This window comes from Eucalyptus grandis, chromosome 11 (assembly GCF_016545825.1).
Source record: "Eucalyptus grandis isolate ANBG69807.140 chromosome 11, ASM1654582v1, whole genome shotgun sequence".
NCBI lineage: Eukaryota > Viridiplantae > Streptophyta > Magnoliopsida > Myrtales > Myrtaceae > Eucalyptus > Eucalyptus grandis.
The window spans coordinates 43,075,331-43,088,460 of record NC_052622.1 but is presented as its reverse complement, the minus strand read 5'-3'; the positions used below and the strand labels follow the sequence as shown (position 1 = coordinate 43,088,460).

At 41.3% G+C, this 13,130-nt stretch overlaps 3 protein-coding genes across 11 annotated transcripts; 1 reads left to right on the top strand and 2 right to left on the bottom strand.

Moving 5' to 3' along the window:
- Positions 1–283: 283 nt before the first annotated feature.
- On the bottom strand, positions 284–4,706 carry LOC104425891 (DEAD-box ATP-dependent RNA helicase 41). 8 transcript variants are annotated; one of them, XM_039304909.1, is made up of 6 exons: positions 4,576–4,669; positions 3,835–3,906; positions 2,106–3,644; positions 1,190–1,282; positions 891–997; positions 296–796 (listed from the first exon to the last, which is right to left on the bottom strand). In XM_039304909.1, exons 1-3 carry the CDS (start codon positions 4,652–4,654, stop codon positions 2,107–2,109), a joined length of 1,689 nt encoding a protein of 562 aa, XP_039160843.1. In that variant the 5' UTR covers positions 4,655–4,669; the 3' UTR covers positions 296–796; positions 891–997; positions 1,190–1,282; position 2,106. The 8 variants fall into 8 exon arrangements, with proteins under 8 accessions (XP_039160849.1, XP_039160845.1, XP_039160848.1 ...); XM_039304908.1 differs by having other exon boundaries at positions 1,190–1,267; XM_039304910.1 differs by having other exon boundaries at positions 908–997; positions 1,190–1,267.
- Positions 4,707–6,155: 1,449 nt separating this feature from the next.
- LOC104425892 (probable aquaporin TIP3-2) lies at positions 6,156–8,152 on the top strand. The gene is given in 5 exon segments (XM_010038754.3): positions 6,156–6,393; positions 6,847–7,106; positions 7,721–7,772; positions 7,775–7,882; positions 7,885–8,152. Coding segments are annotated over 5 exon segments (783 nt in total). The 5' UTR covers positions 6,156–6,254; the 3' UTR covers positions 8,109–8,152.
- A 238-nt stretch (positions 8,153–8,390) lies between these two features.
- On the bottom strand, positions 8,391–12,998 carry LOC104425893 (acyl-carrier-protein phosphodiesterase PptH-like). Of its 2 annotated transcripts, none has more exons than XM_010038755.3 (7): positions 12,623–12,998; positions 11,769–12,186; positions 10,888–11,007; positions 10,723–10,776; positions 10,087–10,250; positions 9,042–9,218; positions 8,391–8,897 (listed from the first exon to the last, which is right to left on the bottom strand). In XM_010038755.3, the coding sequence occupies exons 2-7, from the start codon at positions 12,165–12,167 to the stop codon at positions 8,687–8,689; spliced, it is 1,125 nt and encodes a 374-aa protein (XP_010037057.2). In that variant the 5' UTR covers positions 12,168–12,186; positions 12,623–12,998; the 3' UTR covers positions 8,391–8,686. The 2 variants fall into 2 exon arrangements, with proteins under 2 accessions (XP_010037057.2, XP_010037058.2); XM_010038756.2 differs by having other exon boundaries at positions 11,769–12,181.
- Positions 12,999–13,130: the final 132 nt, after the last annotated feature.

The window sequence follows — 13,130 nt, the reverse complement described above, 5'->3', positions numbered from 1 at the left end:
AAAATCGTTTAATAAAACATTGATAGAAAGTATATTTATCACATAATTACAATTAATTATAATTTTAGACTTCTCTACATCACGAGGAAAGATTTTGTATAAATATATTATAATGGATATAATTTGATGTTTTCTATGTCACTAAAAAAAATATTTAATGTTACATGTACCAAGGTAGGCATAGTTTGAAATTTTTTTGACTTTTTCCCACAGCATTATTCCAACGACATCTAGTGTTTTTTTTTTTTTTTTTTTTTTTTTTGAGGGGGTCTTGAAATTAGAATTTGAAGTAAAATTCACATCGAATTTTCATTGATTAACTTCACTGCTGCTTTCTGTAAAGAGTTTTGAAAGACTGATCAATTTCCAGCTCCTCCTTCAATCCAATACAAAACACGAACATCGCTTGAGTTCAAGTGCTAGTCATCCGCATCCCTTGAGACCTCAAATAAGGACTACAAAAAGTAGGGACGGCGTAATTCTCTGTAAAGCATTAGTATATTTGTCATCTTCACATGACATTCATGCTGTCGCCACACAGCACAATCTGCAGCTATCCCAGGAAAGACGATCTTGCCATTTATCAGTGAATACCAAGGAATCAGCCCCCAGTGGCACAGACAGATCAAGGCTAGCAGCTGGTTTGCCATTGATGCCGCCGCAATGATCCTGATTTAAGGGCACCCTCTTGTCGAGGCAATCTTTTTTCTTTGAAGTAAAAAAGCACCCTAAACATGCCATTACAGTTCGTCTCCCCATATAATGTAGACACCCAGGACCAGTTGCGGCACAGCTCCTGCAGATCAGAACATAAGATTAAGAAACTGATCCTGCACAGAGAAGGAAAAAGATATACGGGTGGGAAACTCAAAGAAGTAAGCAACACTCACAGGAGAAATTATTGTACCAGCTTAGATGTTTAGCATTTCCCAGGCAACTGAAGTGATCCAAGAAAATCACAGCAACCTTTCAGAGAAACTAAGAGGATCCTGAAGAGCTATTGCAGAGAGAGAAGATCAAGGGACTTGAAAATTGTTACAACGCACAAGGAGACAAAGATTCATTGAAATTGATGTTCGTAGCTGTGTCAAAACCATTTGACACCCCCCCCCCCCCGTATGGGAAACATGGTTTACAGATGATAACCTCTCCTGATGAACAAGCAGAAAAATAAGCAAGAGAAACATACCACCATATTTTGCCCATCTTTCGTAACTAGTGACATCTTGTCCGCATGATGAGTTGCTGCCATATGATCTTTTTGTTCCTGAAAAGCACTCACCTAAAGACATTCAGTTTTAATGTAAATACTGATTTTGCGGCACTTCAGCCGCACAAAGACAATGTGTTCTGACACAACTAGGAATGGAAGATGCCTGGATGATAACAAACTAGTTTCTGTTATCAGCAACATGCCCAGTAATTTAGAAACTCATTGCACATAACCTTTCTGATAGATTCAACTCATCCTAAACACAGGCGGTCGCTGTCTCTCAATTATATTATGAACAGCTGATACTTCTATCATGTGTCCTGGCAAAACTAAAATCAATGAAAACAGGTAGGTCCAACAGAATCTCAAATCAGGCTCTACATCTCTGGTCAGTAACAGTACCAGTATATTATGGTAGAATAGCCTCAGGTACTTTTCATCCTAAAAACTTGCCTTCAAAATTAAAAGAAGGTTCTCCATAATGATAAATTACAATTATATGCTAACCGTGGGAAGTTAAAATGCCATGGCATACATAACCTTGAGAAGTCTTCATTAAATAAATTTTTCAATGATTACACTTTGCTATCTGTTTATGTCATCCATGAATTACTAATGTAGACCAACGTACAAGGCCTCTCTAACTCAGCACAGAAATGGCACTCAAGCATAAAACTAGGAAGTTCTACCATAAATATAAAGCGCTGTTCTAGTGGAACGCAGATAGAAGAAGTTTTAAAAGGTAATTAAATTGGTATCCTTTTACCTTATTTATCAAATTTCCTCAACTTGTAAATGATTTATTACCATAACGGAGAATACAATTCCAGTAAAAGAAAGGACTGCATAAATAGTTTGGTAAAAAGCAGCTTGAGAAAATAAAGATCAAAACCTTAGTAACGTTGCTTCCTCTTTTTCTGCCCCTTGCCAGCAGAAGCAACACTCCTTGTGTATTGTGAATTAAGGAGCTCCCGAGGAATAGGTGCACTGGAAGCTCTTAGAAGTTCAACCAAATCAGGGAGCACCTTCTTATTCTCCTCATTCACAAAAACAACTGCCGTACCCTCCTCACCTAATTTAGATGCCCTCCCAACCTGGTGGACATATTCCTTAATTGAATTTGGCATGTCAAAAATTATCACCTGTCTCACACCCAACAAGTCAACTCCCCGACCTAAAATTCCAGTTGCAACAATGACAGGGCATTCTCCCATAAAAAATAACTGCATGATTTCTCTCCTCTCCTTCATAGACTTCTCCCCATGCATTGATAAGGCTTTCATTCCAGTCTTAACAGCTATTGCATCAGCTAGCAGATCTGCACCAAGTCTAGAACCCACGTACACCACTGCTGGTGGCTTAAAATGCTGCTTGCTCATCAGCACATCGAAAAGTTTCTGCTTCTTTTGCTTTGTCTCCACCCAGATAGCTATATGCTTCACTGCCTTATTTGAAGTATTGGGCTTGCCAACAGAGACAACAGTTACATCTTTGACCATGGTTCCTGCCATCTTCTCAACTTCCGGAGAGATTGTTGCTGAATACATCAACAGTTGGGGCTGTGATAATGCCCTAAAGATTTGCATCACCTGATCACGGAAGCCCCGCTGAAGCATGCAATCCACCTCATCCAAAACGAAAATCATGATGTCGTCCAGCTCAATGTCATGCTTGGTCAATAGATCAATAAGTCTTCCTGGAGTCCCCACTATCAATTCAACTCCTTCCTGGATGCGATACAGTTGTCCAGCCATAGGGTCACCTCCGACGACGAGTGCAGTTTTGAAAGGCAAACCCTTGCCAAGCATCTTTGCTTGCTCCTCAACTTGTATACAGAGCTCCCTAGTTGGTTCCAATACAATAGCACGAGGCCTTCTCCCATTTGAAGAGTTCTGCAGGCTGTTATTTGCACAATATGTAATTAAAGGAACCAAAAAGGAAGCGGTTTTCCCTGACCCTGTATCAGCCAAAACAAGCAGGCTTTTGCCAGTCAGAGCCGCAGGTATTGCTTGCATCTGCACGGGAGTGGGCATTTCATAGCCAGAAGATTCAATATTTTCTAGAAGCTTCTGCGGAAGGGGGCAAGAGGCGAAAGACAAGATGGGTGCAGGAATTGAATTTCCCTTCACATGGATGCCAAGTCTTTTCCTAAGCACTTCAGATTGGTCACTAGGTAAAGACTGAGATCCGGTTTTATCATTGCCATCTTTAACATAAAAGCACTCATCAACTGTCGGTAATTTCTTTAAAGATGTATGACCACCTCTGGAAGAGTTACTAATCCTGCTTAGCAGAGTCCGTTTGCATTCCAAGCTGCAAATATCATCTTCTGTCTCGTCACATATGTATTCACCATAGCGGCCACACATCACACATTTCGGGTCACCGGGGAAAGCCAGTCTCTGATCTCTAGATCTTTCTTTCACCGCATCTGATTTGTTGAGAAATTAGACAAGCCAATGACCACGATATATAACTCAAGGAGAATAGCAAATGATGTAGATAAATATCATGCGACGGAAGTACAAAAAAAGTGTGTTAAAATAGATAATCATTGAATGAAGGTTGATCATTTCGAAGTGAAATGACACGCCCTGAGTGCAGTTATAGTATAGTATTACCGCTAGGTTCATCGGTGTTTGTAGCATCCACTGAACTTTGCTCACAGTCCTTGTTGGCCCAGCCTTCCATCGCTACACTTTTCCAAATATCACTAATTCAGAGTGAATCCGAACTGTGGGCACGGAAGAAACCCTAAAATTCAAGATTCAAGAAGATCATCACAAGAGGCGAGAACAAGGAGAAAGCTCAAATTTTTTATGGGTCTATATCATGAAAGTAATCTACTTGTGCCTTCCGAGTAACAACTACTTCCTAAAGGACCAACAGAAGAGAGAAACTATTGCCGAAATGCGATGACGCAGCAGCAGCAGCAGCAGCCAGCAGAACGGATATGGAGGATTTCCCAAAACAAAGAAATTGGGTGGTGGTAGAATCATGCAAGGTCTCTGTCATATACTAAAAGCCGTGAGGCTTGGCGTGGTGATAAAACTCACGATTCGCATACGAGAAAATCAGCAAGCTTCCCCAAGAAGGTGTTAGAAATTCAAAAATCAGTTCACACGACCAAAAGCAAGAAAACAGTAAGGCAGAAGTGTGCTACCTGAATCTAAATACAAAAGCAATAGGTGGATATGGGCCATGTCTTACGTTTGCAATCGTGCATTTTTAACCACTGCAAAGTTCACGAAACAAACCCACTCCTACGTTCCGCCAACCGGGAGAATCAAATCAAAAAACCCGACATCGAAACCAGAGAATCAGCGGACGACAGGAACGCGCGCGGCGGAAACTAAATTCACCTAAAATGCTTGCAATCTCGAGAGGGAGAGGAGGAGGAGGAGGAGGAGGAGAGGTTACTGCTCGTTCGTCTCTAAGCATGCGATTGCTTCTTCATCAATTGGAGAAAGAGAAGGAGGGAGAGAAGATCCGCAGGAATCAAACGGGCGGGGATTGAACCCGGCCCGCTCATAATACAGCCTAATTACTTTTTGAAGCCCGATCCGATCTGCTGTCGGGCCCGCCCGTATACACTAATGGCACTTGATGGTTATGCTGGACAACAGCATATTAACCCCGAAAAACAAGTTTGGTGTGTTTGTTTTGCAAAAATAATTTTCGGAAAACGTTTTCCTCATTTTCCAACGCTTTGGTTCATTTAAGAAAATGAGTCGACGGAAATATTTTTCTTCCAAAATTTAAATTTAGGAAAACGATTTCCCTTTAAAAATCGGAAAACATTTTCCAAAATGTTTTAAGATCATTGCTTAATGAAAATTTATTATTAAAAAGAATTTATAATTAAAAATTTGAATTTTTTATTATTATATATTTTCTTTTCTTTTCTTTTTTTTCTTTTCTTTCTTTGCCTGTGAACGTAAACCTTAACTCCTCCTCCCCTCTCTCCTCTTTCGTCCCCTCCCTTTCGTCATCGCCGCCTCCTCCAACCCTAGCCCTTCGTGTGCTCCTATTGGCTTCGCTCCCTCCTCTTCCTCTTCATCGGCATCTTCTACACCTTCAATCATTTTTGAAATGCAATCCAAACACCAGAAAATATTTTCAATCACGTATCACCAAACAAAAAGAAAACTAACCGTTTTCCTAGAAAACGGTTTCCCGGAAAACATTTTTCAAAAACATTACGTTTTCCGTGAAACAAACACACCTTAAAAATGTGATTTCCTAAAATCCAAAATTTCTTATTTTGTTGTTTAACAAAATGTCTCGATAATACTTCGTTAATGAATCGGTTATTGCTTATTGAGTACATAGACAAAGATAGTCTTGCTCTTACGTATACGATGGTATATCATACATTAAACACGATACTCACTTGTACTTTGTAATGTAATCTTTCATTTTCACGCTCAAATGATGCAACAATTTTAACAGCGAAATCAAATTCAAAATCTCGATTACTACCTTTAGAATTGACATGATTAATTAAGTAATATCACATGATTTTTATACCTGACGAACTCATATCACGCAATTTTCGGTTTTATTATAATAATTGCTATAGTGATTGTTACAGTTCTTTTACAGCAATGAACAGACACAGAATGTGAAAATCGCCTATTCAAATCTCACATACTTCATGCGAACTGATTTAGATCGATGCTACCTAGAGCTGTTCGTGGGATTTACGGGGTGTTTCCACTTAGACTAGGAGCTTCTTGCGAAGTAAGCCAGAGAAAAGGGGATAAAGATGGGGGGAGGTTTCAGCACCCAAGCTCTCAACGTGGCAACTCCATTGCAAGGAAGATCAACAAGTGTCCCGCATGAGTCCAAGCCTCCCTTCGTCCATTTTATGCAGGCACCCCCTCCACTTCTCGCCCATGCAGGGAGCCCTCTCATCACCAACCTTCATCTCCATCTTCATCTCCATCTTCTTGCTCACCTTCTCCATCGTTCGGATCCTTCACAAACCCTCAACACTCGGAATAATTTTTGCCATCTCGAGCGGCGAGGCGGACCCAAAATGCCAGCCCCGGCTCGCGCGTACGTGTTCGGGAGGGCCAACGAGGCGACCCACCCGGACTCCTTGAGGGCCACCCTGGCCGAGCTCCTCTCCACCTTCATCTTCGTCTTCGCCGGCGAGGGCTCGGCTCTCGCTCTCGGTACGTCGGTCTTTCCCGCGTCTCTCTTTTTCTTCGAACCATCTGTCGAATTCTTAACACGACAGGAGCAGGATGACGCTTCGTATGTACATACTGAACGGGTTGAGACTTGTTTTTGCGATTGCATGGTTTCGATATTTAATGATCTTTTATTTACTCCTAGACCATAAAAGACGGCTGTGTGAAATGGGTTTTACATAAACAAGGCAGTTTTTGAGTGTCCAACTTCTTTTATGTGTGATTGATCTTTCAAACATCGAATTTTCACTATACCTGCCATCCGAGCACTCGTTAACAACTGATTCGATTAAGTTTTGCATGCGATGGTACGGACCGCACCGCATGAAACTTCAGGCTCCTAATTTTTTCCTTTTCTCTGCATTATAATGTGAAGATTAAATGATACGTGCAAGCCACGGTAAAAATCATCCAAATATATGCTCCGTTTTGTAGACAAATTGTACCCGATAGATACCGGTGTAACTAGACCAGCATCTTCGCTGATAGCCATTGCACTTGCACACGGACTAGCACTGTTCGCAGCAGTCGCATCAAGCATTAACATCTCGGGAGGCCATGTGAATCCCGCAGTCACTCTCGGTGCCCTCGTCGGAGGGAGGATCTCCTTTATCCGAGCCATATACTATTGGGTGGCTCAGCTCTTGGGTGCCATACTAGCCTCACTGCTGTTGAGGCTCGTGACTGCCGGAATGGTAAACACTTCCGTATCTCAAGTCCAAATTGCTCTTCCTTTCAGACAGATAGGTCTAATTTTCTATCGGGTCTGTATATTAATGTTGAAATTTGAAGCTATATCAAGTGATTTGTCATTTGTCATCAGCTCATTTCTTCATTAATCATTAGTGAAATGCTTTAGCTCAATTGCTCATATTGGATTGACTAGTGAAAGTAAAACACTGCTTCATACACTGTTCAGGGTAGCGACAAGCGTAAAATATGACCTCTGTTGCTATTGTTGCTACTTTAACTCTAAGCGCTGGAAAACTAAATCAATTTTCTCTGCTCGACTCTCATGATGTGTATTGCTATTTCTAGCCAGTGAAGAACAAGATGTTCATCTCGACAATCCATATTGGTTTTGTGTTAGGTTTTCGCTTGTTCCCATCTTGAATAATGCTATGTTCACATCGTCTTATCCTTCATATTATCACAGTCAGTCCTGAGCTTCCAATAGGATACATGAGGACAATGAATTTAGTAAATGATTGAACCATTTCCACTAAGAAAACACTTTGATTTTTGTGTCACTAGGCATTTTCCTCTCTTCTTGTGACAGCAATATCAATTTGTGTTGATTCTTTTGCAGAGACCAGTTGGATTCATCCTTGGATCAGGGGTGGGAGAAATGAACGGGCTGCTCCTGAAATAGTCATGACATTCGGGCTGGTCTACACTGTCTATGCAACAGCGATCGACCCCAAGAGGGGCAGCCTGGGAATCATAGCCCCGCTCGCCATTGGTCTGATTGTTGCAGCAACATCCTTGTGGGCGGGCCATTTGACGGGGCATCCATGAACCCGGCCCTTGCGTTCGGACCAGCCCTGGTCGGGTGGAGGTGGAGGCACCACTGGATCTACTGGCTCGGCCCGCTTATCGGAGGAGCTCTTGCAGGGTTGATATACGAGTACCTGGTGATACCAACTGAGGCACCACTCCACACTCACCACCAGCCCTTGGCTCCTGAGGACTACTAGCCAGGTCATGTGGGTTCAGTTTAGCTCTGAGTTATGCCTGTTGATGTTGGGTTTGCATTGGAATGCATTGTAACCTTTTTCTTCCGTGCACTTGTCTGTGTGTAATGTCATAAAGTCAACGTCCCTCCACTTCTGAATTTCAGTGCATTTTGCTATTGAACTCCTGTAGTTATGTGAAATAAAAGGTTCACTGAGGAATGTTGCACAGATATGACTTTGGTGAAACCTTCTCTTTGGTCTCTGGTTTCGATTTGCAAATCCTTCCAAAGGTCTCGATCAGAGTTCATGAATGCTTCACTTTATGATCGTGCCACGTCGCAAGATCTATCATTATCAAGATACAATAAGCCGAAATTGCAAAGCTAGAATCACTATACTACTTGGTGATCTTGTTTCACCTACATTGTCTAATCAAGGTTTAAAGGCGGCAAGAGGGCATGATCAGAATCAAAAGAGAACACAACATTCAATTGTCCCTTGATTGTATCAGAGAAAATTGCTGGTGACACCAGAAGAAGGGCTCCTCTCTGTGTGAACTCGACTCAATACAATATTTGACAACAGTTATCGTGTGGTATTTATTCTTTGGCTGTAGAATCTGGCAACCCAGGGTGCAAGTTCAGTGTTATGGGGTCGTCGGGGTTTACAGAGTAGTAATCTGACCAGTAACATGGTGAGAGCCTCTCGGTGAACTCGCCGTCGGAGTAGACGCAGAAGGGTAGCCAATTTTCGCCGCCGTTCATCCTTCTCTTCCGTTCTCTTGGGTAAGCCAGAGGCGCTTGCACGTATCTACATGATGTGATTAAACTCAGTAAGCTACATCAGTCACGAATGAAACATTAAACTGAATTTTCATACGACAGATAGTCATTTGAACTTGAAGTGATGGCAAAAGCTTCAGCGCTAGATCTTGGCAGAACAAATCAACCGTACCTGATTCCGTCGAGCACGGCATCCCAGCAGAAATGGGTATGGCCGAAGACATGGCAAGCTGAACCACTCCCTTCGGCCCCGTGTATGGACCTTAGGCGAACCTCAAGGCTATCAGAACCAATAATTTTGGGGAGATTTGGGTAGAACAACATCCTTTTTTCTGGGCATAACTCTTGTCTGGCAATGTAGCAATGAGCACAAGTTGGCCATCATTCCATATTTTACTAAGAAGAGCAGATAGAGCAAGCAAAGGACATAATAGATTATCATGCGTTACGTGGATATCTTTTGCGAGACCTTGCAGGTTGTTTGAATGATCCAACTCATGATAATGAATGAGACTTAGCTACATTTGACAAAGAAGCAAAATATTGAACTGCCAGAACGTTCTGAGAAGTATACTATATAGTTGCGCAGACAAGTCCACTAACACTGTTGTCAAGTTCGTCCCCTCTTCTTGATTCTCAAGGTATGCAATGCACATTGCTCTTGTTTAAGCATATGCTATAGACGTATTCGAGAAAGTGGTCCTCTTCCCATCAGTCATTACGCCCGTAAAGAGCTGATGCAATATTATCAGGGGAGCTGGACAAAACTTTTGCGGTTCTAGATATAACATTATATTCGAGCACAGGCTTTATACCGTTTGACAAGTTCCAACAATTTTCACCAAACCATTGAGTCGCTCCTCTGTGGATGATGCGGAAAGGGGAATGATTTGCAATAAGAGATGACCTGGGACTGGGAGATATGAAGTTACATGACTTCAAAATCATCACCTAGTGAGGCTTTGACAAACACAGATGGCCTACATTTCGGGCATAATTCAAACTTCACACCTCAAAGTATGGTACAAAAATAACAAATCGGTTTCCAGAATAGAAGATTACAAGAAGTGCTCTGATCAAAATAAACAAAGCAAACTGAGATAGGCAGAGTGATAGGGACTGCTATGTAGGCTTCCAATAAGGATGAAATTAAGACAATAATGCTACTACAGGGGAAAAAAACTAAATAGGAGTTTTGTGTAAAGGGAAATCAGTACCTCGGAACGAAGTGAGAAAATGTGATGATCTGCTCGCATGTCTTTTTGATATCCTCCACTATATCCATATTATGTTCGTTCATTGCATCAAAGTAAGAAGCTAGGGAAGTATCTTTGTTTGAAAGCTCCTCTGGCCACTTGCATGCATGATAGTCTTTACATGCCTGCGCGAGTAAATTCAGTTAATTTTGTGCAGTATCTATGCAGCCAATACCAATAAGACTAACAAATGCAAACCATCGAAATTTAAAAAGAAAGAAGCTTCAAGTCCAACATAGCACAGCACTTAACATATCAGGATGAGTTTGTGCAGCACTCTGTCAATAATTATATACTGATAGCTGGCTATCACTATGCACATCGTAGAGAAAACTGAGTAGATTTTTTAAAGCTTGACTAGTCTGCATGCAACACTTTTGGAGTTGGACTGTGATAGATATCATGTTCAAGAGAAAAATATATGTTAGGCAATGAAATTGAGATTTCAGGTTCAAGTCATAACAAGCATGGATAACATCACGACAGACAAAGTACTCTCTGTAAAATTTATTCTATAATCAATCAGTAAAGGCTGTAGCTTACTGTCATAAGTGAAGCTCTTACAAATTCTTACAAGGATAAAGGAAAGTGAATCACCATCTCCAAAGGGGGGATGCGGAAACTGGTTATATCGTCCTCTCTGTCAAAGCTCTAATGAAAGGAAGCGTAACTCTTTGTTAAATGAAGGCAGGAAAAGCTGAAAATTATCAAATAATGGGTTCTGTAACAATCTCTGAGACATAATGAAAATCACTCAGTCACCTCATGATACCAAGAGAACAAAGGAATGATTCCCAAGCTGCCTATGACCACTGGATCCGTCTTTACACCAAGTCTTTTACATGCATCAAGTAGTTTCTCCAGCTTTTCCAAGGAACCGAACTGTGTATCATTTCCACATAGTCAGTTCATATGATGTTTAATGTGCTTCTATAAGAATAAGAGATCTTTAGAGTTTGTGGGTAGGAACCCTAGATTAATTATGACAGAGGTTACTATCATGCCAAGGCAATGGATGAATATGCCAGTTAGATATTTACTACAAGCTATATTAAAGAAACAGTTGTTTTTCCAACTCCAGTGTTAAGCTTGCGATCAAAATTGATATGCCATACGCCTCACATATTAGCTTATCCAGGTTGATACAAATATGAAATGACAAAGCTTGGGCAGCATGAATCTAACAATTCCAGTTTTAAGTAGATCAGCAGGCTTCTCTCCATTTCCCTTAGTCAGCTTGGCAACAGAGGAAAGAAGCCACGTCAGCAATGTCCACAATGCAAGGGCAAAAAAAGACTTCTTTGAGTAACAGAAAAGTAATTTTAATTCTCCACATTCCAAAGATGAAAGATCGAAAGGAAAAGCAAAACACTGTAAATCTCATAAATCATTTAAGGATTTTGAGGTGTATGGAGATAGCCAGCATTCTTTAAAGCGACAGCAATCAAGTTTTAGACTAAGGCAACAAGAAAAATCATATTTTCTTTTCTACATTATCTGAGGACCATATACTAACAAGCTATGCACGAGGACTGAGTATAACACTAACAGCAATCACATACTTCGCCGCAGTACTCTTCAAAAGGACTGCAACTGTTACTCAGTGAACTTGGAAACATTATGAAAGATAGAAGTCAACTCACAGAAATTTCTGACCCTCTACGGCACCAAAGATCATGGTTTCCGGGCACGTAAAAGACATGCTCGAATCTCTCCTTCAAGAGCGACATCGTGAGAACAAAGTTGTTGTATGTTTCTGCCACATCACCAGCAACAAGAAGCACGTCTCTCTTGTGTTTAACAGTTGACAAGCATTCGACCCACATCATGTTCTCTGAGTAGTCTGTGTGCAAATCCGAGAGCACAAAAACCCGTAAACAAGTGTCGTCTCCATTTAGAGAAGGTACTATATCCGGCCTCCTGGTGCAAGCCCTCTTCCACATCTTTCCAAATTTTCTGAAAGGGATGCGCTGGGAAAGATGGCTCGAACCGCGCGGGGTCTGAGGTAAGCTCATATAAGAGGAGGCTAACCTCAGAACCATTCTAATCCGTTGATCTACGCTGAGGGAAGGACCAACCACCCATTATCAAAAAATCAATCACTCCATAAAAGGAGTGAAATTTGCGCAAGATTTTGGTCTGCGTTATAATCATTCAATAGATCTTGTGTGACTATATCCTCATCCAGCAATCACACGCAAGCATTTTCAAACATTCGACTGGTTTTCCCATCAAGATTTATTTCTCGAAATGAATTCAAGATAATCATCACTCTTAGCTCACAAAGAACTGTCAAATGTAAACATCGCCATTGCTTAGAAATTGGAACAGAGAAAAAGAATCACCGATTACCCTCCACGGGGAAAGTTTCTGACAACTGCACTCTATCGGTGAAAGAAGACTAATTTCTCATCTGGTAACAAAAGAATTTTCTACAGCTACCGAGAAATGGATCCAGAATTGCAGTAGAAGATCGGTGTTAAGTCGGGGCAAGTACCTGGGAGTCCCTTGGATCGAATGGACGAAGAAGACGAGGGACCGAGAATCCAAGAATCCTCGGTCGGGTCGTTGAGGTTAGTTGAATCTGCAAATGTCCGATTCAAGCCACCTTTTTTATCATGTCGCTGACATGAAAAAAGCCAGTCCTAGATTCTCCCCTTTTCCAAGAATGAAAAGCGAGCGTCTTTGCAAAGAAAGAAGCGCAATCTCTCCAACCCAGAATTGCAATCTCGACTTATAGCGAAGAAATCACAGTAAAGAAGAATAAAGTAGGAATTTTTAATCCCTCGTGCGTCACGCCTCGTCCATTTGCGCTTTTCTGCCCTTTCGCCCCCAAGAACTTTGGGAGAATTACCCTTTCTATTGGACGGCAGCTGTGAATCTGCACGCATATTTCTAATTCTTAGTGCGGCTTTGAATTTATCTATGACAAATCTTATGGTTAAAGGAAAAATTAAAATTGGACTTACCAATACTGGGTAAGTATGTTATCAGTTCTAAAAGTT